The 24,224-nt window shown below is 51.3% G+C and overlaps 1 protein-coding gene across 3 annotated transcripts in view; it reads right to left on the bottom strand.

Annotated features, from left to right (window-relative positions):
- Positions 1–223: 223 nt before the first annotated feature.
- Positions 224–24,224, bottom strand: part of DCPS (decapping enzyme, scavenger) — a 46,369-nt gene continuing 22,368 nt past the window's right edge. Inside the window, exons 3-7 of one of the 3 annotated variants that reach the window (XM_045483408.1) lie at positions 13,622–13,767; positions 8,377–8,412; positions 7,525–7,638; positions 2,986–3,096; positions 224–978 (exon numbers count right to left, since the gene is read on the bottom strand). In XM_045483408.1, the coding sequence (XP_045339364.1) occupies positions 712–978; positions 2,986–3,096; positions 7,525–7,638; positions 8,377–8,412; positions 13,622–13,767 (674 nt within the window). In that variant the 3' untranslated portion in view covers positions 224–711. The remainder of the gene's footprint in view (positions 979–2,985; positions 3,097–7,524; positions 7,639–8,376; positions 8,413–13,621; positions 13,768–24,224) is intronic. The other 2 variants (XM_045483409.1, XM_045483410.1) reach the window with 2 other exon arrangements.

Here is a 24,224-nt window from a genome sequence, read left to right as displayed (position 1 = left end):
TAAACTCAAGGCCAGGGACTCGCCGACCGAGTAACAGAGGCAAAGGCAGGCTTTTTGGGCTTTTGCCTCATCTGATTCTTATTAAAGCCCTCCCACTTCCAGGCGGTCATCCTTCATCCTTGTCAACAAGAAGTTTATCAGCAGGATTGACTCACACACGGGAGGTGCAATCTCAATTCTGGGCAGGGAAAGAGGAAGCGCTGTCAAAAAAAACCTCTATAGATTATTTCCAGAGAGTTTTGGTATTTGGTTTTTTTTGGGGAACTCCCAGACATGTGGGCCCAGAAAACCATTAGGAAGATGTCGAAAATGGGAAGGAGGGACAGGGGCGTGATGGCGGAGTAAGGCTTGCAGACGGGGAGAGGTGCTGTCGGATTCGGGACTCGGCAATCGCCAGGGATGGCGCTCCCAGGGATTTGCAGAAAGCCCTCGGCACGCTCCCAGGTCAGCTGAAGCCACTGCCCCCCGACTTGGCTGCTCTTTTCTCAGGATCTGCCCACCCCGCTCTCTCGCACCACCTGCCTCCCCAGGCCCTGGCGTCAGTCCACACCGAAGGAGACCAATACTTTATTCACATACTAGAAATAAGCCGGTACAAAACACACTTTGGAAAAATCCACTTGGTGCTAAAACTCCCTCCATCCCTCCCCGCCCCGCCCCCCAGCCCGCACATCTGTGTTCCTGTCCCAGGGGACGGCCCCTGGGCCACACTCAGCTCCTCTGGGCCTCCTGCAAGAGCTGGAGCAGGGGGTCGTCGGCCCGGAGGGCAAAGGTGAGGGTGCGCCGCTGGTAGTGCTCCGGGTCACACTCCAGGTTCTCGATCACCTCTGCTAACAGGTGAGCCCGCTCCACCGCCGAGCCAGGGGCCTCGAAGCCCAGGGCGGTGAAGTGCACGTGCAGGTGGTAGTAGGAAGGCAGGTAGTGCAGGTACGCTCGGAGGCGGTCCCCCTTCACCCCGTAGCGCTGCAGGATGGCTTCCTGAGAAAGGGTAGCGGCGGGACGGGTTACCGTGCTGCCCACGGGCCAGCGCCAGAACCCTCCTCTAGGCCCAATCCCCGCCTAGCCTCCGGACGTCTGATAAAACCCTGCAAACGGCTCCCTGCCCACGGTTTGCTACGGGTCTCTGTGTTCCATTCCAGGGAGTCAACAAAAGCAGGTGACAGCCGCAAGGGGGAGGCTCCTTCTCCCAAATGAAGGGAACGGTGGCCTCCATCAGGGTTCCACACTCCAACCTGCACACAACACTCAGGCTCCTCAGACAGTCGCTACTGGGAATCTAGGAAGTCCCAGTGCCAAGAGACAGGCCCCAGATGCCCAAGACTACGGGGACCATCCTCCCCCAGGTGACCGATGCGTGCTTAAGTCACCGGGTAAGTGGGAGGGAGGCTTGTACCCCCTCTTAGCATGGAAGAGTGCACAGCCGGGAACAAGGGTGACAGGGATGGGGCTGAGCCGAGGCCTGGTGGAAGAGAGAGGGTGGGGGAGGGTGCATGGGAAGGGCTGCCCCTAGAAGATCCGGAGAAGGTCTTGCTGGACTCCTGGAGGAAGCGGGGAACACGGACCTTGGCCCTGGCTCCCTCTGACCACCCTCCACCTTGCTCAGGGGTTAGGGCTTTTTCTACCGAACTCCCTTTCAGGAGCCTCCTAGGCTTGGCATAGACAGGAGACTCTGATTTCCATTCTGGGTGAATCCCTGAGGAGGTCAGAGGTGAAGAGAAAAAGACTAGGGCCTCAGTGGGCTCAGAATACACGCCACAATTACATCCTGGACTTGGAACTCCGCCTGGGGATCTCTGCAGCAGTGTGAGGTCAAGGCCGGGGCACCCAAAGGCCTTCCGGGGATACGTATGGCTGGCCTGTCTGGGCGAGGCTGCCTGAGCTGCAGGGCAAGTCCAAGTGTAGGCCCCGCATCTCCCGGAGAGAAAGACACCACTCTCTGATATCCGCAGGCGTTTCAGCAAAGAAGCAAATGACTCCAAAAAGAGACAGGTGGCCAGAGAGACAGTGATGTGGGCAGGCGGGAGGAAGAAGGCCGGGCAGCTGGGGTCTAGAGGTCAGCAGAGAGCGGACCCACGAGAGCCCCTCCCCCAGGCCTGCGGCAAAGCCTCTGAGCAGCAAGGTGGCGAGCTTCTCTCCTGGCCGGGCACCCTGGTGACTGCTGGGCCCTGGCACGGGGGCTGCATCTTTGATTGTTTCTGAAACATCTCTGAATGTTTCTGAGAACGACATCACAGAATGGGATTTAGCAGCATTGCATCCAGATACTAAGGCCCAGAGAGGTGAGGTGAAGAGTCCTGCCCAGAGTCTCTCTGGTGGTTAGGATCAAAATGTCAGAATCAAGACCACAACTCAGGATTCTAGACTCACTTCTCCCACCTTCCTTTGCCTCTTTACTTTCTATTTATTTATTTTTTTGAAAGGGGGAGGGTGCAAGTCAGTGAGGGGCAGAGAGAGAGAGAGAGAGAGAATGGGGTTTGAGCTCACCCAATGTGGGACTCGAATTCATGAACCATGAGATCGTGACCTGAGCTGAAGTCAGATGCTTAACCGACTGAGCCACCCAGGCGCCCCAGGGCTCCTCTTTACTTTCATGTGATTCAACAAATATCCCAGTATAAAGCACCCCAGAATGCCAGGTGCTACAAAATTCAGTCTCTGGCCATAGGGGACCCATCTCCCCAAGAAACATGTCTGGTGCGATGTGGCTGTCATGAGCAGACACAGGTGATCCTGGGATGGGAGGGGAACCTTGGCGGAGGAAAGGTGGCTGACAGTAGAGCTGAAGGGTGGGGCAGGACCAGGAGACAAGGGCCTTGTGAGTCCATCTAAAGGACCTTCGTGAGGTCCTGGGACTGGCATCCAGAGACAGGCCCCTTTCACAGATGAACTTCTGGAAAGGGTGAGGAAAGCGGCCACGAACGAACACACTGGAATTGGAATATGATTCCTCTGGGCTTCAGTACGGATGTGGCCAAGGCAACTCACCTGCCCCTCCCGGAGGATGTTCCTGAGCAGCGGCAGGTGCTCTGGAGTAAGGTCCCGCAGTGATCTGATGCCCCGGCGATGGCAGATGGCAATCAGGTACAGGTCATCTAGCTGCGCAGAGATCGGCACGGGTAAACCAGGCTCAGCAGGGGACAGAGCCAGGGGAGGCTGCCAGTCCTGGAATTCTGCAGGGAAGCCAGGAAGTACCCACCCCCAGGCCTGCTGCAGCACCAGCCACAGGCGATCCCGGGGAGCCCACGGGAGGACCAATCCCTGGGCAGTGGGGGCCTCCACATGCCTGGGATGAGTGGGACAGTCTAAGGATAGAACTTCTGTTTATTCTTCCTGCTAAAGAGTACCATATAGGAATATTTATATACTCACAGAGCTGACGAGGGGGTGGGAGGAGAAGGTTCAAAGAAGTGCCAAGGACAACTTTCCCTCCAAGACTTTAAAATCTAATAGCATATAGGTGAGTAACTACTACAAGACACAAAGTGATAAAAGTACAGGAGGAAGAAGGAAAGACTATCTAGCTAGGGTGATCCAGACATGCTTCCTGGAAGAGGAGGTAGGGGACCCAGGTCCTAAAGAAGGGGTAGCATTTAGAGGAAGAGCATTCAGGTTAGAAGGAACAGTGACAGCAAAGGCTCAGAGACAAGAAAGTATACAGCATGTGAGGGGCAGAGTAAGTAATTCGATTTGTCTGAAGTCCAGTGTAGGGGAAGGATGCAGAAGGATTTGAAAGGTGGAAAGAGGCCCCGGGGCCAGCTCAGCAATGAGCACCACCAGAGCGCTTAACCTTTTCCTCTCTTCCCCTAACGCACAGGGCTCACAGGCCAACCCTTCCGGCTGTCCTTCCTGAAAACAGCGCCTGGCCGAAAACCTGGAGGTCACAACAGTGTAAAGAACCAAAGTCAACAAGATCTTGTGCCAGAGAGCAAATAAACTCTTCTTCTGCCCAGAAAACCTTCCCGCCCTCCCTGCTCACCCACACTGGCCCTGGCCGACTATCACATCCATGTGCGAGGCAGGCCCCAGACACCAGGGCTCCAAGGAGCAAGACGCAGGAGGAAGCCGGCAGCACTCAGCCAGGCAGCGTGAGCTGCTAGATCCCTCAAGGACATAATCTGGGGACCATGAGTCACCAACCAAATCCCCAAGGGCCCCAGTTTGAAAACTGAGAAGACGGTTTTCCATATGGTGCCTGGTGTCCAACTGTGCCCCTTCAGGCCAACAGAGTCTCTTCCTACCACATTCTTCTCTGCACGAGTTCCAACAATCCGGGCTCTCTGCCTCGGGCCGGCTACAGACCAGCCCCATGGGAACCGCCCAGCAGCTGGCTGAGCTGTGCCTACCTAGGCTTCAGTTTTGCCCATCGGTCTCTCCCAGACTCTCCCTTCTCATGGCCTGTGCCCAGGACATTTGCTCTGTCCCTCGTGAGGAGCCCAAGAGAAGCAGGAAACAGAACTGCTTGAACTCCTGCCTGTCAGTGTCTCCAGCCGTTCTTATATGTCACTGTCACAGGCTCTCAAATAACAGTGGCATTTGTTTTAGATGATGTCTGCTGACAAATCACAAACGTGGCATTAAATCACACCTCTCTGCTCCACTGGCAGGGAAAGAAACCCATTCTGTGATAGGCAGACGTGAGCCCAGATTTTCTGCAGGCAGCCCAAGGGCCCCCGGCCCAAAGAAATGGCATGAAGAAAGCCAGACAAGGAGCTGGCAAGGGTCTCAGGCTGGTATCCCTCAAGCTGGCCCATCGGTCACTTTGGGCAGGCAGTCACCACTGATCTCTTTTTACAAGGCAGGACAGCAGAGACAAAGGAACAGCTTCCTGGCAAGGGGCACGGTGGAGAATGGCCGGAGGCCCATCTTTCCACCTCTGGAGCGACCCAGAGGAAGAGTTTCTTGGTCTGAGCCCTTTAGATCAAAGAACCTACACTATATGAGCGGAAAGCGCATGTTGTGTCCATAGAAACACACCCTATATACTTATATACACAACATGCAGAGACGATACCTGGAAGGGAGACAAAGACATAATCTCTTTTGAGAAACAGTCCCTTCTGGGGAACGGAAGTGGAAGAATGTGGGGTGAGGGAACTTGTTTTCACCGCACTATTTATTCCATTCTGCACTTTTACCTCGTGCATGTCTTAACTAGACCTTAAAAAAAAAAAAAAGCAAATGAAAGAGAATATACAAGTGATCTCTTAAAAGAACTGAGGAAGGGATATTATAAACTCCAGGGAGGCAAGATTCTGTAACAGACATTAGGCATTTGATAAATCTATGTGGAATGGATAGATGGGTGGATGGATGGACATACGGACAAAGTCTCTTTAATCCTGGGCCAGCAGCTGGGAGGCGAGGAGATTCCTGGGTGGCTAGGAAGGCTCCTTAGGGCAAATATGGCGGGTTCCTCTCTCCTCAACCCTCCTCTAGTACAAGGACAAAGAAGTCCAGGCCCGGTCTGTCTCGCCTGCTGGCCACGCTGCCAAATTCTAAGGGAGCAGTCAATTTCAGTGTTCTGTCACAAGCCAAGGATTTGAGACAACGAAATATGGCACCACTAAGAGACAAGTGCTAATTAAGGAAAGGTTAAGAACAATTGCACCTGTATGACCATTAAGGGAAACGTGACATTTAAGCTGGCCTATTCACAACCCCCAAGGGCAAGTCGCCCCAGCCCCGTGGCTGGGAGCCCAGTGCAGCTCCTGAAGACTCTTCTGTCTTAAAGGGAACAGAGAGACAGGGCAGTTCCACCGGCAGGCCCAGCGGGATGCCTGCCAGCACAAGGTCAAAAGGACAACGGATTTTCATTCTCAGGGCCCTGGGCTCAAGTGTGTTCAAGGGCTTCTTGAATGGAGATGCAGGAATCAATCTTTTGCTGTCCCCGCCTGGCCCTCAGACCACCACCTCCTACGAGTTATAAGCTCCTTAGTCTTCAAAGATCTCGTGAGGCAGAAGTTCCTTCCACCTCACATCCCATCTCCCGTGACCCAGTCTGTGACCCGGGGCCTCCAGGCACGGGGCTGCCCAAGGGGACAGGGGGTTTGCAGAGCTGCACTCCCGCTCTGTGGCCTTGTCCCCGCTCCCAGACGACTCCAGGGCCAGACCTGGCTTCTTCCCTCAAGGCCTGAGACAGAGATAAGCTGAAGGGCAGGGGGTAGGGGCGTGGACACAGGAACCCCTGCAGCCTCTCTCCGCCACAACACCACACTAGTGGACAGTTATCTCCTTCCGTCTCACTTGCCTCACACAAATCATCACTCAGTGCTACAACTTCTGAAAATCCCTTCAGATTCTCTACCACCCCTCAGGCCAAGTTCAGTAACTCCCAGGAGCTGCTCTTAAGAGGCAGCTGGCACTCACTTGCCCGTGTATCTCTGAGCTGAAGTCCTGTCCCTTTACCCCAACCGCAGGCCCTCGCCCCCCTTTTCTGGGTAGTGAAGGAGTGGCATTGTAGATGTAGAAATCACCAAATCAAAACCAAGTAAACTGCGGGTGAGCCGTTTAGGACCCAAAGGCAGGCCATGACTGAGAAAGCGGGAGGGAAGGTGTGCGTGGGGAGGTGACTGACTCTAGAACGCCACCTGTGTGAGGAGCCCAGGAACCAGAAGGGTCCACCGGAGGGCAGCGCGGCAAACCCACGCTCGGGCGACTCAAAGATCTAAACCAGAAGAGAGAGTTTACCTCCTCTCCACTTCCTACCCAGCAATCCCGCGTCTGGCTTCCTTGGCCTCACCGTGGCCCCTGGCCCGCCACAGGCTGAGCCCGGCCCAGGTCCACGTTCCAGTCCGTGACATGAACAGCCCTTCCTGCAACACGGTTCTCTGCCTGCTGCTGATGCCAGGGGTATCCAGTCTACCCAAAGAGGTGGTGGTCCATTGCAGCTTTGGTGGTGGGCTGGGGTGGCAGTGAGGAAGGGAGGCGAAAAAGAGAGAGACGGAGGCTATGGAGAACCGGACAGAGAGGGTGAGTGAGGTCAGCTCACCCTGGAAACCTGCTCCTTGGGACAGTGGAAGCGAGGGGCACGGAGAGCAGGAAACAGCTGAGAGGCCCGAGTGGAAGCCTGGGCCACTGGAAGACCCCTCTTGGTCTCAGGCAGTGGAGGGGACCCTTTGCGTTGGTTGCCATGGCTCCTTCCTATCAGTGCTTCAGGTCTTAGGCCTGCCTGGATCTGCTGGTATGCAGGGGCATGGAAAGAATGTAAACAGTCCTCTTTAGGGCTCCAGGTGCTCCTGGAAGGGAGGGTGGCAGCTGGGCCACTTGGCTGGTTAAAGAATGGCCGTATGCTTATGGGCGCAAACATCATGCCACTCTTTCCCCCCTGCGTGGGAGGACAGCCAGAGAGAACTTCAAGTGGACACGTTAGGTGTGAATGTTTGCGCACAGCTCAGGTTTCTGTTGTTGGTTAATTAAAATCGGCTTAGAGAGAGGAACCAAGGTGAGAAAGGGCAGGACTAAGGAGGCCCAACAACCTAGAGCAAGTACTGGGAGACCAGAGAGCCCCAGCAAGAAAGCTTTTACCTGCTGTTGGTTCCACTTGAGATCGGGGATGAGGACAAAGCCATCAGAGGGATCTGGGTTCTCAAAAACAATCCGGTCAGCTTCAGCCTTCTTATCGAGAATGTTGTACACCCACTGGAAGGAGGGGGAAGGGGGGGGTCACATAGCTACTCACAACCTCTGGGGAAACACCACAGACCAGGCTAGCTAAGCTCTCCGACCCCTCCAGGAAGGACAGCCAAGCCATATAGGGTCACTGAGCTCAGGGGGTCTACACTCAGGCTGCCTTGTCCCCACCGATCTGCTCTTGGGGGTCCAGAAGAGACTTCCCCTCTCCCACCACAGCCATCCCCTCAGGGGCCACTGCAGCTCGGATGGGGCCGTTTCTTTGGGTCCTTCCTGCGTTTAGGCCATGTACATGCTCTGCCGTGGCCTCGCCGGCCTGTGTGCATCCATCCCCGCTCCTGCCCGCGGGACTTGCGAACAGCGGTCTCCGTGGGCCCCTTCCCACTTTCTTCAGGACCACAGGCAAAGACAGGGTGGGACTTCCTTCTGCGGAGGGAGCCAGCTGCGCACCAGGGCAGGAAAGGCTCAGGGCCTAGACATGGATGTGTATGGGTTTCCCACCCTGCTGGGTGGGACTCTCATTTGTGGTGGGATTGGCGCCTCTGCCCACCTGCAGCCACAGCGGCTTCCGCTGACACGGCCCTTGTGTGACAACACAGAATAGGCACAGCTGGGAGACGGCAATTACACGGACCTTTCCTGTCAAGCCAGGGCCTCCAGCCCCTCTCAGACCCTTTTACCGGCTGCTGGCAGTCTTCAGAGGACCCTTCCTTGAGTACTGTGTGGATCCCGAGGATGTCGTTTTACCTTTAGGGTCCTGGTGGCCTCTGTGAAGAAGCCAGCCTGCAGGGGGGTTAAGAGAAGAAAGCCCCTGTTCTTACGGGGCTCACAGAGACCTCCTCTCTTCACTTCCCCAGAGCTCTGAGTCAACTCCCAACTTGAAATCCGAGACAGAAGGCTGCTGCAGAGCCAGACAGAGGGCAGCGGCTGGGCCTGTGCCCGGGAAGGGCCTTCCGGCTCACCAAGGGGGTGGATCGAGAGGCCCGGGCACGGACACGGCCAGGCCGGCGGAGGGCTCCTCTGCCCGCTCCCGGGAGTTCTAGAACAAGCGTGTCTGCGAAGGCCAGGGGGCCGTGGGAGCTGATCTGCTGAGTCCACATCCTCACTCTCGGCCGGTGAGGCCAAGGTCAAACGCGACCGTCTGAGACGGAGAGAGCAGAGGGTACCTGCCTGGGAGTATCTGGGGTTCCCAGACCCCTGGTAAGGCCAACAGGTCGGTCACCATGTGGCCCGCCCACTACGAAAGAGGGGCCTTCCCGCCACTTCCTGGGAGCGGACTGGAGCACAGCCAGCAGTGGCTGCCCCACGCAGCCCCGGGGTCTCCCACGGACGCATTTCCTCTCCTACTGGAAGTCTTGCTGGGAACGTGCTGCGGCAGAAAAAAAAGCCAGCCGGAACGTGACCCAAAGTGCCCCAACGGTAAAGGTGAGGGAGGTGAAAGATGACGCTCTGTGGAGAGCCCTGGAGCAGCCTCCCTGGGGCCTGGGCTGTCTTTTGCCCCCAGATAAGCAGCCCCCTCAGACTGGAAAGTTGTGTAGTCGTAGACAGAGAACAAACTGGTCCTGGTGTCCTCTCAAGCCTCCTCACTAACTAGCTGACACCTTGGGCAAAGTGGTGTACTCTCTGAGCCTCAGTTTCCCCCTTTGAGAGGGGACTGGAGTCTCCCCCTCTGAGACGATACCTGCATGGCACAGAGTGGCGAGGAGTGAAAAGTGACTGACAGCGCCTGGCACAGAGGAGGCCCCATAAAGGCAGAGGAAAGTGCTCAGAAAGCTCCAGCAAGAGGGGGCGTCGAGCCGCAGCCTCGTGGCGATGACAACAGGTGCTCTGCTGGAGGCCGCTGCACCGAGAGCAGAGGCCTGGCAGTGGTGAGCAGCCCTCCCACGTGCGGGCCCTGTTCTCAGGGCCTCCCAGGGACTACCGCGCACAGCAACCCGGTCAAGCTGGTGTCGCTGTCGTCCTCGAGTTGTAAGGAAAAAGCAAGCATGAGGAAGTCCAACCAATTCCAACCGAGTCTGGCCCCACAGCTCCGGCTTCAGGTCACGGGAGCAGGCCTCTGGGAGAGCAGGGGCGGGGGGTGTGAATCCACGTGAAGTCCCAGGCCAGCAGCCCAGCTGAGAAAGGGAGGGGGCCAGGAACAGAATTCACACAAATCATGGTGGGGGGTGGGGTGGGGAGGGGAGGGGCAGGGCCTGTAACGGGGAGCGAGACCATCAGGATGCAAGCCCGGGGGACTCAGCCACCCCCGGCTTCTGGCAGGCACCTGGCATAGCTTCCTTGCGGCAGGTGACACCGGCAAGTCTCCCGTGGGATACCTCACTCCCTGTTCGCTCTCCTCCTGCTTTTCTGCTCGCCCCCCTGCTAGCCGCTCTCCTCTGGCCACCCCTCACCTGTCCACACCTCCGCTGTATCGGCACTGCCCTCCCCTGACCTCCCCTGTCCTCGGAATGGGACCTGCGTGTGCACAACGGCAGCTACCGTCCTGGTGCCCAGGCTGTGCTGGAACCAACAGCGGGGACGTGATCTGTGGTGCCCCTCTCAATCCCCACTGGGACCCCAGTTGCATTTTCCAGGCGAAGAAATGGGCTCAGAATGGCAGGACACTCACACTGCTCGGAGATGGCAGAATGGGAATCCAAACCCTGGACGGACACTGACCTCAACCTGACGACTCACAGACCAACACTTTTAGCCTGATGGTCTCTAACGCTCGGGATCCAGATGTCAGATGGCAGTACTTTTCTCTTTTCCTTTCTTTCTTTTCATTCACTTATTAATGTTTATTTCTTTTTGAGGGGGGAGGGGGAGAGGGGCAGAGAGAGAGGGAGACACAGAATTCGAAGCAGGCTCCAGTCTCTGAGCTGAACCCACGAACTGTGAGATCATGACCTGAGGCGAAGCTGGATGCTTAACTGACTGAGTCACCCAGACGCCCCTGATGGCATTACATACTGAGGAGTTACAAGAACCTCAAATTTGAGGAGCCAAATAGGGTGGTCGGCTGACAGCATGGGCACCGGGGTGACACTGACGGGCTGTGAATCTCGTCTCCAAATTGCTGCTGAGTAGAGTCAATGAGGGAATGCACAGAGAAAGCTGAAACAGTCCCGGGCACCTGGTGAGTGCTCCCAAGTCCCAAACTCAACTGTTTCCGACATAAACCCTCTCCGCTGCCCACAACCCCTGTCCTGGTTAGTGACCCCGCTACCTATCCATGCTCCATCCAAGCTGGACCTGGAGCCACCCCCAGACTCTGCTCGCCTCTTGAATCCGCTAGCTTCGAGCCCTACTTCTCAAATCACTGCCGAAGCCTTCCCCACTGTCTCGGCCTTGGCCGGGGCCCACGCTGGTCTTTAGAGCCCTCCACACTCACCAAACTCGAGCAATTCTTTAAATCTCGTGGAACCCATATACTTAAACCCGTCTAGGGGGACCCTCATTGCCCGTGGCAACTGTTCTCAAATCTGATGATCATTAGAAACATATTTTTTAAAAATACAGATTTCCCGGGGTGCCCGGGTGGCTCAGTGGGTTGACTGTCCCACTCCTGATTTCGGCTCCGGTCATGATCCCATGGTTCGTGGGCTGGAGCCCTGTGTCGGGCTCTGCTCTGACAGCATGGAGGCTGCTTGAGATTCTCTCTCTCTCCCTCTATCTCTGCCCCTCCCCTGTTTGTCCACATGCTCTCTCTCTCTCTCTCTCTCTCTCTCAAAATAAATAAATAAACCTTAAAAAAAAATACAGATTTTCCATGGGACGCCTGGATGGCTTAGTCGGTTAAACATCGACTTCGGCTCAGGTCATGATCTCACGGTTTGTGAGTTGGAGCCCTGCATCACATCCATGATGTCAACATGGAGCCCACTTCAGATCCTCTGTCCCCCTCTCTCTCTGCCCCTTCCCTGCTCATTCTCTCTCTGCAAAATAAAAGAAATAAATACAGATTTCCCAGCTCCACTCCCTGAACATCCTGATTCAGTAGACATGGAGTAGGACCCCATGCTCTGTATTTTAAAAAATCTCCCCAGGCAATCCTGATGATCAGCCAGGTTTGGGAGCTCCTGGTGTCCTGACAGGTGCACACGCCTGCTTCTGGCCCCTGCCCGTCTGCTCCTGGTTTGTCCTGCTGACCCTCCAGCTCTCGGGGCCTATCTTTGTTCTTCCCTCTGCCTCGAATGCCCTTCTCTGCCTTGTCCACCTGGCAAACTTCCATCTGTCCCTTAAGACCCAACTGGAGGATCCCTTCCTCTGTAAAGCCCCCCACTGTCCAGGCTGATCACCTCCCTTTGTGTCACCACTGAACCTTGGATACAAACCACCCGCGGGGGAGTACTTATCCCATTGTACTGTGCCGGTCAGACTCCATGTCTGTCTTCCCCACAAGACTCTGGGGGCATTACAGGTGTTCACCCTGGTGACCCTCCAGAGACTAGTACATGGCCTGGTACACAGTAGGTGCACAATTAATACAATGAGCGTTGCCAGTTGAGCTGAGTGCTTTGTAAACCTACTAGAAACGGTCAAGAAAGAATACACGAATACTTGTGTCAAACAGAACTTGGCCAAGTAGTAGGAGAATCTGGCTGTATTATTTTCCAAGAGGAAGTACACGGCAGTGGATAAGACAGTACACATACAAGTCACACCGACTTTAAGAGCATCCTCCTTTGGATCCCGTATTTGTGCAACTGGTGCCACAGAACATATATTCCAGGAGATCCCTCTGGGACCCTGAATGGCAGCAGCCATCTAGCAAGATGCAGTCATATCTCCTTTCCATGTAGAAGACAGAGCAAGTATAGGGACTTAAAAAAAAAAAAAAAAAAAAAAAATCACGCCAGCTTGAGCCAGAGGAACCTAGAGCAAATGTGGCACAGGGGGACGAGGACTCCCAGCCAGCGGGGTCTTCCCAAGTAGGAAAGCGGGCTGTCGCCCCACACGGCCTCCCGCACACCTGCCAACCACCCTTTCCTTACTTCTCCCATGTATAACTGACTTGGCGGGGCCCTCGGCCCCCACACCCAAGGGCCCCCTCCCTTCTTCTGGCCCGGGAGACATGGCAATGAGTGCCCTGTGTCTGACCACCCCCCAAAGCCACAACCTGGATCTTGGGCAGAGTGGGTGAGGAACGCTCAAAGAGAACAAGGGTGAATGATGAAGAGACAGAGATGGTGAGAGCCAGCAAGTGAGCAAGGAAACGCCTCATCCATCATATTTAAGGCTGAGCATTCACTCGGGGCCGACTGCAGGCGCAGGCTCTGGTTGGCACTGGGCCTCGGCCCATCAAGAACTCAGGACCTCTTCGCTAAATGGCCTTGCATCTGGTCTAGTGGCTGAAGACACCGCCAAACCTCACATTAGCCTTTGGGAGAGGAGGCCCTGTGCTAAGCCACCAGGCACATCAGGACCCTGCTCTCTGGGGAACGAATGCAAGGGGAACGAGTGAATGAAGTTTTTAACTCTGGGACTCGACTCCCAGAGGCGGGTTTGCACAGGCAGAACCAGGAATAAAAAGTCTGGAACAGGGTGGGGTGGCTACCCTGGCGTCAGTCTTGACCCATTCACAGACCCAGGTGAGGGCACAGTCATTCTGAGACAGTATCAGCGCTGAGGCAGATACAAATTCTCCAAAGGCCTGGGCTGCTCTGAGAGTCCCACACAGCCTCAGCAGCACGCCCAGGACCAGGGTCGAGCCTCTGGCCATCCTGGATAAGACAGTGGCCACCCCAGTCCAGCATTTCCCGTGCTACTCACCCTGGTTGCTTTTCCCCACAGCACACTCACCCTCTCCCGTCCTGTGCAGTTACTTACACATCCGTGCGTTCACTCCTGCACAAGGAGGGGGCAGGGGTTCCACAGTGCTGCCTGTGCTACCCCAAACCTGTGGAACTGTGCTGGCCCCTGCCATATCCTCGAGACAGAGACTCCGACCACAGGGAGCACTCTGTGTCCGCACCCCCTGGGGCCAGTCTGAGGCGCGGCGGCCAGTCACCTGGATGCTGAGGCTCTGGGACTCCAGGTGGGGCAAGGTGACGTTCTTGTAATCGGCCCCCGTCTCTCGGACCAGGTGGAGGTCCTGGCGCAGGTACTTTTCTAGGTGCTTCTCTGTGGCAGGGTAAACCACGGTTGTCTTTACGTCTGTAATGACAAACACAGTCCGGGACTCCAAAGTTAGGTGCACGCTCTGCACAGTCCTGTCACACTCTGGTCCCCAGCACAGAGAGGTGACCCCCACCCCCATCTCTGATTCCCCAACGAAAGGAGCCGAAGGCTAAGAGATTATAGTTACCCGGGACCCATGAGGTGCCTCACGCCAGTAAATTCATAAGTTGAATCACACTCAGCATCTGGGAGTCACAGGGTTTTTTTTTCACTGATGATGGGTCGCTGGGCCCCTCACCACCCTTCCCCACTCTGTTTTCTAGGCACAGGAATGAAAGGTTTCTGACTCTTGTCACGTAGCATATTTCTTGCTATGTGGCTTTCTAGACCCAAAGCTGAAGATCTGACTTAAAGCTAAGTAGCCTTCCCTCATGCAAAGCAGAGCAGCAGAGCACCATGGTTAAAGGCGTGGACTCCGGAGCTGGACTGAGTTCAAGTCCTGGCTCTGCCTGTTCCTTCCTCGGGACCCTGACCCTGGTCCAGTTATTTAACCTTCCCAAGCCCCTACTCCCCGATCTGTCAACGGAGGATAATAATAGCTCCTATGTCACAGAGTTGGGAGGATTAAACAAGTTAATACCTGTGAAGCACTTAGAACATTGTCTGACACAAAGCAAATACTATGTAAGTGCTGGCTATTTTTAATCAGCCTTTCTCAACCCTGGCACGGTCCATATTTTGGACAGATAATTCTTGTCATATGGGGACTGTCCTGTATGCTACAGGACGGTTACCAGAACGGCAGATTTCTACCAGGATGTTAGTAAAATCCTGTCTCCAGCTAGGACAGCCAAAAACGTCTCCAGACATTGCCAAATGCCCCCTGGGGGATGAAATTGCCCCCAGTTGAGAACTGCTGTTTTCATCAGCAGGAAGTCTTATAGTTTTCCTAAACAGACACTAGGCTAGGGTTCTAGTCCAACACCACCTGGCTTTGGTTAAATCCTTTTCCCTACTTCTAATAACATCTGCTACAACTGTTATCATTTATACATAGTGCTTCCACATAGATCTTAAGGGCAGGAGAGGAAAATGGTGTTCTAAAATCAGGAGACATTTCTAACATAAAAGACCCAATGTTAATATCCTCAATGGGGAAAAACTGAGAGCTTTCCCCCTAAGGTCAGGAACAAGACCGGGATGTCCAGTCTCGCCACTGTTATTCAACATAGTATTGGAAGTCTTAGCTTCTGTAGTCAGACAACACAAAGAAATAAAAGGCATCCAAATCAGCCAGGAGGAGGTCAAACTTTCACTCTTCGCAGATGACATGATACTCTATATAGAAAACCCAAAAGATTCCACCAAAAAACTGCTAGAACTGATTCATGAATTCGGCAAAGTTTCAGGATATAAAATCAACGCACAGAAATCAGATGCATTCCTATACACCAACAATGAAGCAGCAGAAAGAGAAATCAAGGAATCGATCCCATTTACAGTTGCACCAAAAACCATAAAATACCTAGGAATAAATCTAAACAAAGAGGTGAAAAATCTATACACTGAAAACTATAGAAAGCTTATGAAAGAAACTGAAGATGACACAAAAAAATGGAAAAAGATTCCATCATGCTCCTGGATAGGAAGAACAAATATTGTTAAAATGTCGACACTACCCAAAGCAATCTACATATTCAATGCAATCCCTATCAAAATAACACCAGCATTCTTCACAGAGCTAGAACAAACAATCCTAAAATTTGTATGGAACCAGAAAAGACCCCGGATAGCCAAAGCAATCTTGAAAAACAAAACCAAAGCAGGAGGCATCACAATCCCAGACTTCAAGCTATACTGCAAAGCTGTAATCATCAAGACAGTATGGTACTGGCACAAGAACAGACACTCAGATTAATGGAACAGAATAGAGAACCCAGAAATGGACCCACAAACATATGGCCAACTAATCTTTGACAAAGCAGGAAAGAATATCCAATGGAATCATGACAGTCTCTTCAGCAAGTGGTGCTGGGAAAACTGGACAGAGACATGCAGAAGAATGAACCTGGACCACTTTCTTACACCATACGCAAAAAGAAACTCAAAATGGATGAAAGCCCTCAATGTAAGACAGAAAGCCATCAAAATCCTCGAGGAGAAAGCAGGAAAAAACCTCTTTGATCTTGGCCGCAGCAACTTCTTACTCAACATGTCCCTGGAGGCAAGGGAAACCAAAGCAAAAATGAACTATTGGGACCTTATCAAAATAAAAACCTTCTGCACAGCGAAGGAAACAATCAGCAAAACTAAAAGGCAACCGACAGAATGGGAGAAAATATTTGCAAATGACATATCAGATAAAGGGTTAGTATCTAAAATCTATAAAAAAAACCTATCAAACTCAACACCCAAAAAAAACAATCCAGTGAAGAAATGGGCAAAAGACATGAAATAGACACTTCTCCAAGGAAGACATCCAGATGGCCAACCGACACAGAAAAAAATGCTCAACATCACTCATCATCAGGGAAATACAAATCAAAACCACAATGAGATACCACCTTACACCTGTCAGAATGGCTCACATTAACAACTCAGGCAACAACAGATGTTGGCGAGGATGCGGAGAAAGAGGATCTCTTTGCATTGTTGGTGGGAATGCAAGCTGGTGCAGCCAGTCTGGAAAACAGTATGGAGGTTCCTCAAAAAACGAAAAATAGAACTACCTTACGACCAAGCAACTGCACTACTAGGCATTTATCCACGGGATACAGGTGTGCTGGTTTGAAGGGACACATGCACCCCCATGTTTATAGCAGCACTATCAACAATAGCCAAGTATGGAAAGAGCCCAAATGTCCATCGACAGATGAATGGATAAAGAAGATGTGGTGTATATATATATATACATATATATGTACATAAGTATATATATGTACATATATATATGTATATGTATATATGTGTATATGTATATACGTATATACATACATATGTATATATACGTATATACATGTGTACATATACACATACATATACATGTATACATATATACGTATATATATGTACACAATGGAGTATTACTCGACAATCAAAAAGAATGAAATCTTCTCTGCCCCTCCCCCGTTCATGCTCTGTCTCTCCCCATCTCAAAAAAAATAAATAAAAAAAACATTAAAAAAAAAAAAAAAAAAAAAGAATGAAATCTTGCCATTTGCAACTACGTGGATGGAACTGGAGGGTGTGATGCTAAGTGAAATTAGTCAGAGAAAGACAAAAATCATATGACTCCACTCATATGAGGACTTTAAGAGACAAAACAGATGAACATAAGGGAAGGGAAACAAAAATAATATAAAAACAGGGAGGGGGACAAAACAGAAGAGACTCATAAATATGGAGAACAAACTGAGGGTTACTGGAGGGGTTGTGGAAGGGGGGATGGGCTAAATGGGTAAGGGGCACTAAGGAATCTTCTCCTGAAATCATCATTGTACTATATGCTAACTAATTTGGATGTAAATTTAAAAAAATTAAAATTAAAATTAAAAAAAAAAAACAAATTCAGGATGTTTCTCAACAGACCCATGTCCTGCCCAACTCTCTTACTCTCGATTCAGAGTGCTCGCCCAGGGTAACCTGAGGGAAGCCCAGCAGGCACACTTTAAAACTCCAGAAATTCCCGCACGCACCTACACTTTCGTACGTGGTCTGAGGACGTAGGCAATTTGAATCCCTGTTTCACAGGTGAGTGGGTTCACAGGAGTCAGGACTTCTGCCTCGAGATGTGGCAGAGGCAACGCCAAACGTGAGGTTTCCTTACCCTAAAAGCTGGTGCTCTTCAAACACCTGCCTGCTGGCCGCATATTATTCCAACAGTCCAGGGGGGACAGACCGAGGTGCTAACCCAGCACACAAGTTCCAGTGAGCATCAAACACCAGTCCTTCAGCTCTGGGAGGCACAGCAGCTCAGCACAAAGACACAGGCTCTGGACCTGAGCTGACACCACGCTCCCCCCCACCACTGCTTACAGACAGTCCGACCTTGGGTGTGTTATTTAACCTCTCGGGGCCCCAGTTTCCTCATCTGTTAAAGACTGGTCACAAAATCCGCCCTTAGAGTTGCTGTCAACATTAAACGAAACATGTCATCTGGACCAGTGGGGGGCACCACGTCCCCTCCACTTCCTGGGAATCTCTGGATCTGACCCTGAAATGGAGGCACAAAGGCCTCCTCACAACCCTCGAGGTGGCAGCAAAAGTACTTCCTCACTCCCAAAACCCTCTAATGGCCCTGGGCGAAAGGCCAGAGGTCAAGTACACCAGGTCCCAAGAGATAAGAAACTGCCAGAAATAGACCCAATGGTATTGCCTTGACCCTTGCAGTGTGCTCCAGGAAAATCCCTTATCCAAGAGTAGCTTTGCAGAGAAGAATGGAGATTCTAGCACCAGTCGGCCTGGGTTCAAATACTGGCTCTGCACTTAGCTGTGTAACCAGGCGCGGGTGACCTACTGTATAGGGTGGTTATGAGAACTCAGTAAGCAGTAGGTGGGAAGCATTCAGCAGGTGCCCACCCCCACCCCCATGCCCCCTGCAGAGAGAAGTTCTCTCACAGGCTAGCTCTCACTGTTGCTGTGTTTGCTGTTACTTTGGTAGCCTGGGCTGGGCAGCGGGGAGAAAAGCAAGCCGTGAGCGGAGGAGCTCCCTCCGTATGGGAGAGCCGGCCGGAGACAAAGGCCACACTCACGTTGGAGAACAGCCCGCCCTGCTGGCAATGACCACCGAGCCCCGGGCTCACAGCCTGGGGCTCCCTGGCTGTTTCAGATCAGAAAGCCGCTGGGCCCAGGAGCGCGCCCCTGTCTGCCAAGGCTTGTCAGAGACCGCCCCAGCCACCCAGGGTGCTGGGAAGCGGGCGCCTCCCCAGGCCAGCCCCCTCCCGCCTTCCCCTTCCTCCCGCCTTCTCCTTCTGCGGCAGGGAAAACAGAAAAAGGCATTTTCCAGCTCCTTACTTCCTGCCATCTTTCTTCCTTTTCTGAGAAACTCCTGCTTGGATATGGATGCAGAAGCCCCACTGCTGGACCCTGGACCCCCTCAGAGCTAGTCACTCTTGGGGGCCAGGCCTCTGTCAGGCCACCACCAGCAGCCCCGGGCAGGAGTGGGCTGGCTTCACGTGCTGTTGACAGGGGTGGGGGCTGCCCCCCTTCAAACCTGGACCGTTCCCCTGGGTTCCCAGCATTGTCTACACAGCCCTCGGCCACCCTGCTCTAGCCCTTTCTCCAACCTCATTCACCACCATCACCCCCTCGATGTCTCCGCCCCGGCCACACAGACCTCTTTACAGTTCCGCTAACTCACATCCCATCTCTAGGCCTCTGACCAGCTGCTCTCACCTAAGTCAAGGTTGGAGTTCTCCACCAGCCCTGCTGAAGGAGCTCCCCTTACCTCATCCCTGTCTATCTCACCGATGGCTTGCTTTTTCCTCACTCCTTACCACCTGACAGTACAGTACAGATTTATTGTCTGATTCTCCCATTAGAATGTAGCTTCCAGGAGGACAGGGGTTTTTGTCTACCTTTAAAAATTGTTTTAATCATTTTATCCCCAGCACCAGGAATAGCACTTGGCCTGCAGGAGGCACTCAAGGAAGACTGAACAAGTGCATAAATGAATCTAGCCTTTTAGGCTTAAGCCCCAGGAAGGGCATTTTTGAGCCAAATGGATTAAAACTTCTCTGATAAAAATCAGTATGCTTCCCAATGCTAAGTTTTTTTATTGGCAAGCAAAAGTAAACTTTGGTGTCTATCTAAATGCCAAATCGAGACGTTGACCTGCAAGTGAACTTCATGAGGATTTTGGTCAAGTGTCAATGCCCAATAAATGCTCAAACCACCAGGTGAAAATATGTTGGGGAACAGGATGTCCACACACAGTCTCAAAGTATCTTCCTGTAGATTACTTATTAATGACAAAGGGCCCAGGTGCTCAGAGTTAACATCACTCCTAACAGGACACACTGCCATCAGGAGCCTCCTGAGGGATGTGCCGAGGTATTCTGGCCCAAAATGCATGCTCCGAATCGGATCATGAGGAAAAATTAGCCCACCCTAATCCAGGGACATTCTACAAAACAAGTGGCTTGATAACTCTTCAAAAGGGTCAAAGAGAAAATAAAGGAAGGCAGAAAGGCTGTTCCGGATTTAAGGACACTAGAGACTGGACTGGATCCTGGATGGGGGAGAGGTGTCCTGCTGGAAAGATGGTATTGGAACAAGCGGTAAAATTTCATAATGGTGTCTACGTTGCAAACTAGCTTGGTATACATGGGAGATCTCCTAAAATTGACCACTTTACTCTGGTTCCTAGGAAACATACACCGAAGTGCTTAGCAAGGAAGGTTACAATGTCTGCAACTTACTTTTCAGTAATAACAAGAGTGAGCAAAATATCATATAGGTACATAGGGAGAGAGAAAAGGCAAAAGTGGTACGATGTTGGCAATAAGGCTTTTACAAGGGAGTTCTTTGCACTATTCTTACAACTTTTCTGTAGGGTTGATTTTTTTTTCTTTTTTTTTCAAAATAAAAAGTAAAAAAAAAAAAAAGTGTCAATATCCTCTGGACCCTCAGCGCTAATTGCTAAAAGACATACCAGGCGCTGTTCTAAGCCCTATACGTGCATTAACTCATTCACTCCTCACAACCAGTGTGAGGTGGATGTTATTAGGTTCCCCACTTGACACAGAAAGAAACGGGTGCCCTCGATCCCACAGCTCCATCTGGCTCGGGACTGGGCTTCAGCTGTGGCATCATGGTGCCAACCCCGTAGGTCAACACATGAGGCCTGAGCACCTTCCTGGTGCCCTCTGCCAACCTCTGCTTAGCAAACTGACTGCCCAGGGTAAGCATACCTGGCACGTCCCCACCCAGCGTTCCCCTGTGGCTAGAGAAACAACAAGGAGCCCCCCACCCAATCCTGCCCTCCTACTGGTATTCTTAAAATAACAGCTTGGAACAATTTCGAACCCCCTCACAACCCATCTCTCGATAATGTTCACAGTACAGCTGACCCCTGAACAACACAGGTTTGAACTGCATGGGTTCACTTAGCGATTTTTTTCCCCAACAAATACAATAGAGTATTGGAAATGTATTTTCTCTTCCTTATGGCTTTAACACCATTTTCTTTTCTCTAGCTTACTTCACTGTAAGAACACAGTACAGAATACATACAACACACAAAATATGTGTTCATCAACTGCTTCTACCATCGGCAAAGCTTCCAGTCAACAGCAGGGTATTAACTTTGGGGACAGCTCAAAGTTGTATGTGGATTTTCAGCTGCATGAACGGTTAAGTTTGGGGGGAGTAGTTAAGTTTTCAGGGAGTTTTCGCCGGGAGTTAATTTAGAGGGGAGTGGATTTTCAGCTGCACAGGGGACTGATACCCCTAACCCCCGCACCGTTCAAGGGACAATTGTACGTTAAGAGGACTTCCCTGATGCTCCTTATGAAACCACTCCACCTACTGTGCTTTTTCAAACTTTGCTTTTATTTTTAATTCAAGGCATGCTGGCACATAGGTTAGTCACATGAAGCCAGAAGTTTCCTGCTTTTCCCCACACACCACTTTCAATTCTTCTTGCCGTTTCTTTGCTCGTGTACTTCCACAGTTTTAATTACAGATATTTTTCTATCTTGTTCCCCCTTGACTTCTCACTTTTACTATTACTTATTAACTTCCCATTACAGAGGTAAGGATTTAGCTTTTTTACCAGCTACCAAAAGCATGTGTGCATGTGGGGACCCTCCCTGCACACTCTTTTCTCTCTTACCCCCTAATCTCACAATACAACTATTGTACAATTTTGGAGAAGTCAGAATAAAATGGTAACACTACCATGATGATATAAATGCTTTCACTGCTGAATACTACGACTCGTTTTCCTTTTCAGCACAACTTTGGCTATGTGTAGTCGTTACTCTTTTATCTGCCCACTTTTCTATTAACTTGTCACTAATTCATCCCTACATCCACTTCCGTTTATAGAAATCTCTTTTAAGTTTATTTGAGAGGGGTGGGGCGAGAGAGACTCCCAAGCAGGCTCTGAACCATCAGCGTGTAGAGCCTGACGTGGGGCTCCATCTCACAAACTGTGAGATCTTGACCCGAGCCGAAATCAAGAGTCGGACACTTAACTGACTGAGCCACCCAGGTGCCCCTATATAAATCTCTTAATGTTCAAACCCAGAAGAACACAAGCAATGTGTCCTCCCGGAGCCTCTGACCCACTCCAGCAGGTGTCTGTGAGGAGCTATGCCCGGGAGCTCAATGCACCACCATCTGGCAGCCGTCTCCCCTTCTCTCTGCTGCTGGACGTTTTGCTTCCTGGATCCCCACTATCTTCCTCTTTCCTGTTTGCATCTTTATTTTGCTACAGCAGTGGTTCCCAAACTGCACTGTGCACCAGAACCACCTGACTGAGGACATCTGGGGTGGGCCAAGATGCCTTTTTTAAGAAGTTGCCAGGTGCAGCCACTGCCACTGGTCCTGGTTCCGGGACCACACATTAAGGACTACAACACTAAGGCACAAAGTCAAGTTGCTTCCAGAGCTGTGGAACAAGCGAGATACATTTAGAGACTTGGAACATCTGAAAATGTCTGTGTTCTACTGTCACAATTAAGAGTTTGGTGAAAGGGGCGACCGAGTGGCTCAGTCAGTTGAGCGTCCGACTTTGGCTCAGGTCATGATCTCACAGTCTGTGAGTTTGAGCCCTGCATCAGGCTGTGTGCTGACAGCTCAGAGCCTGGAGCCTGTTTCGGATTCTGTGTCTCCCTCTCTCTCTGACCCTTGTTCATGCTCTGTCTCTGTCTCAAAAATAAATAAACGTAAAAAATAAAATAAAATAAAATAAAAAAAAGTTTGGCAAAAGAATTCTATGATGCAAAGCAGTGACCCTCAAAATATGAAAGCTCCACGATTTTCTAGATTGCGATGATGCTGTTGAGAAGTTTGAGGTCTTTCTGATCCCCATACCTTTGTACTGACCCGTTTTCTTGTTGTCCTCAATGTCCCAACCATGTTGATGGGTCTCTGAGTGGTTTCTATTCATCCCCTGATCTGGGTAAATGGACTTTCAATCTTGAAAATCCCGTTCTTCAGTCCTGGAAAACCTCTTATTTCTCTGATTATTTTCTCCCCCATTTTCCCCACCCTGTCTTTCTAGAATGCCTATCTGAATATTTAATATTTAGCTTTTTAGATCCATCTTCCACTTTGCTTTTCTCTCCCATTTTCCAATCTGTGTCTTTTTTTTTTTTTTTTTTTTTTTAGTTTTTGTTTTTTTTTTGAGCAGCAGGCAAAAGTTTATTAGAGCATAAGATCAGAAAGTAAGAACAGTAGGAAAGCTCTCTTTACAGAGGGGATGTTAGAAAGTGAATGCTCTCTGTGTCTTACCGCTCTAATTTTAAGGAAGTTTTAACTTCTTGTATTGAAATTTTCAGTTCTTCTGTGCATTTAATTTCCAAGAGCTTCTTAAAAAAACTCCTTGTTGATGGTATCTTATTCTTATGCCTTTGATATATCATTTGTCTCGGACGTTAACGACAGTTTTTGCAAATTTCTTCTCCCCACATAGTTTCTGTTTCTTCCGAGTTCTTTTCTTTTCCTTCCTCTCTTTTTCAACTGACACTTTCCTCAAGTCTGGTCACCCTTGCCTGTCTACTCACTCATATTGGAGGGCCGAACACTACAAAGCTGATGGGAAGCTCTGTGGACATACGTGTGTTCACCTGAAGCTTCATTTTAGGATGGTCAGGCTATGCCCTTGCATGATGGAATCCCCAAAGGTTGGGGATTCTCTTGCACTGGTCAGATTCTCCACACGTGACTCTTCCAATCTCGTACATGGAGTACAAGCCTGGCTGACAGCATTCTGAGTGACAGGAAGGAGAAGCCGCTGGCGGGCAGGGGGAGAGGGCACTAACACTGAATAGGTAAGCTTCCACTTAAGCCTCTACATTTCAGTACCCTGAGCCCCCCTCAACTGCACTGAGAACCTCCAGACCTTGTTTGAACCTCTGTAGACGCTGGATCTCTGGGAGGGGCCATTACCAGTTGGGTGAAGTGGGACAGAATTTATGGGACCTGCTGGCTCAGGTTTCCCTCTCCCACATCCGTGAGGTCAGTCACTCCTCCTGTCACTTCCTAGGTTTGTCTCCTCTTCCTTCTCTAGTCGCTGCAGGATAACTTTTTGTAAGGCAATTTCTTTAATGTCATTTTTAGTGAGGGCTTTAGAGGAAACAGGTGGGCAAAATGCCCTCTTGTAACTGGAAGCCCATGTCCCTGTCTTTCTGTCTCCCTTATAATGCTTTATTATTATTTTTTTATTTGTGTGTGTGTGCGGGGGGGGGGGGGGTCGGCGGGAGGAACAGAGAGGAAGACAGAAAATCTTAAGCAGGCTCTGCACTGTGGAGCCCCACATGAGACTG

Source organism: Leopardus geoffroyi, chromosome D1 (assembly GCF_018350155.1).
Source record: "Leopardus geoffroyi isolate Oge1 chromosome D1, O.geoffroyi_Oge1_pat1.0, whole genome shotgun sequence".
NCBI lineage: Eukaryota > Metazoa > Chordata > Mammalia > Carnivora > Felidae > Leopardus > Leopardus geoffroyi.
Note: the sequence above shows the minus strand (reverse complement) of the source record. Positions and strands in the feature narration are given on the sequence as shown.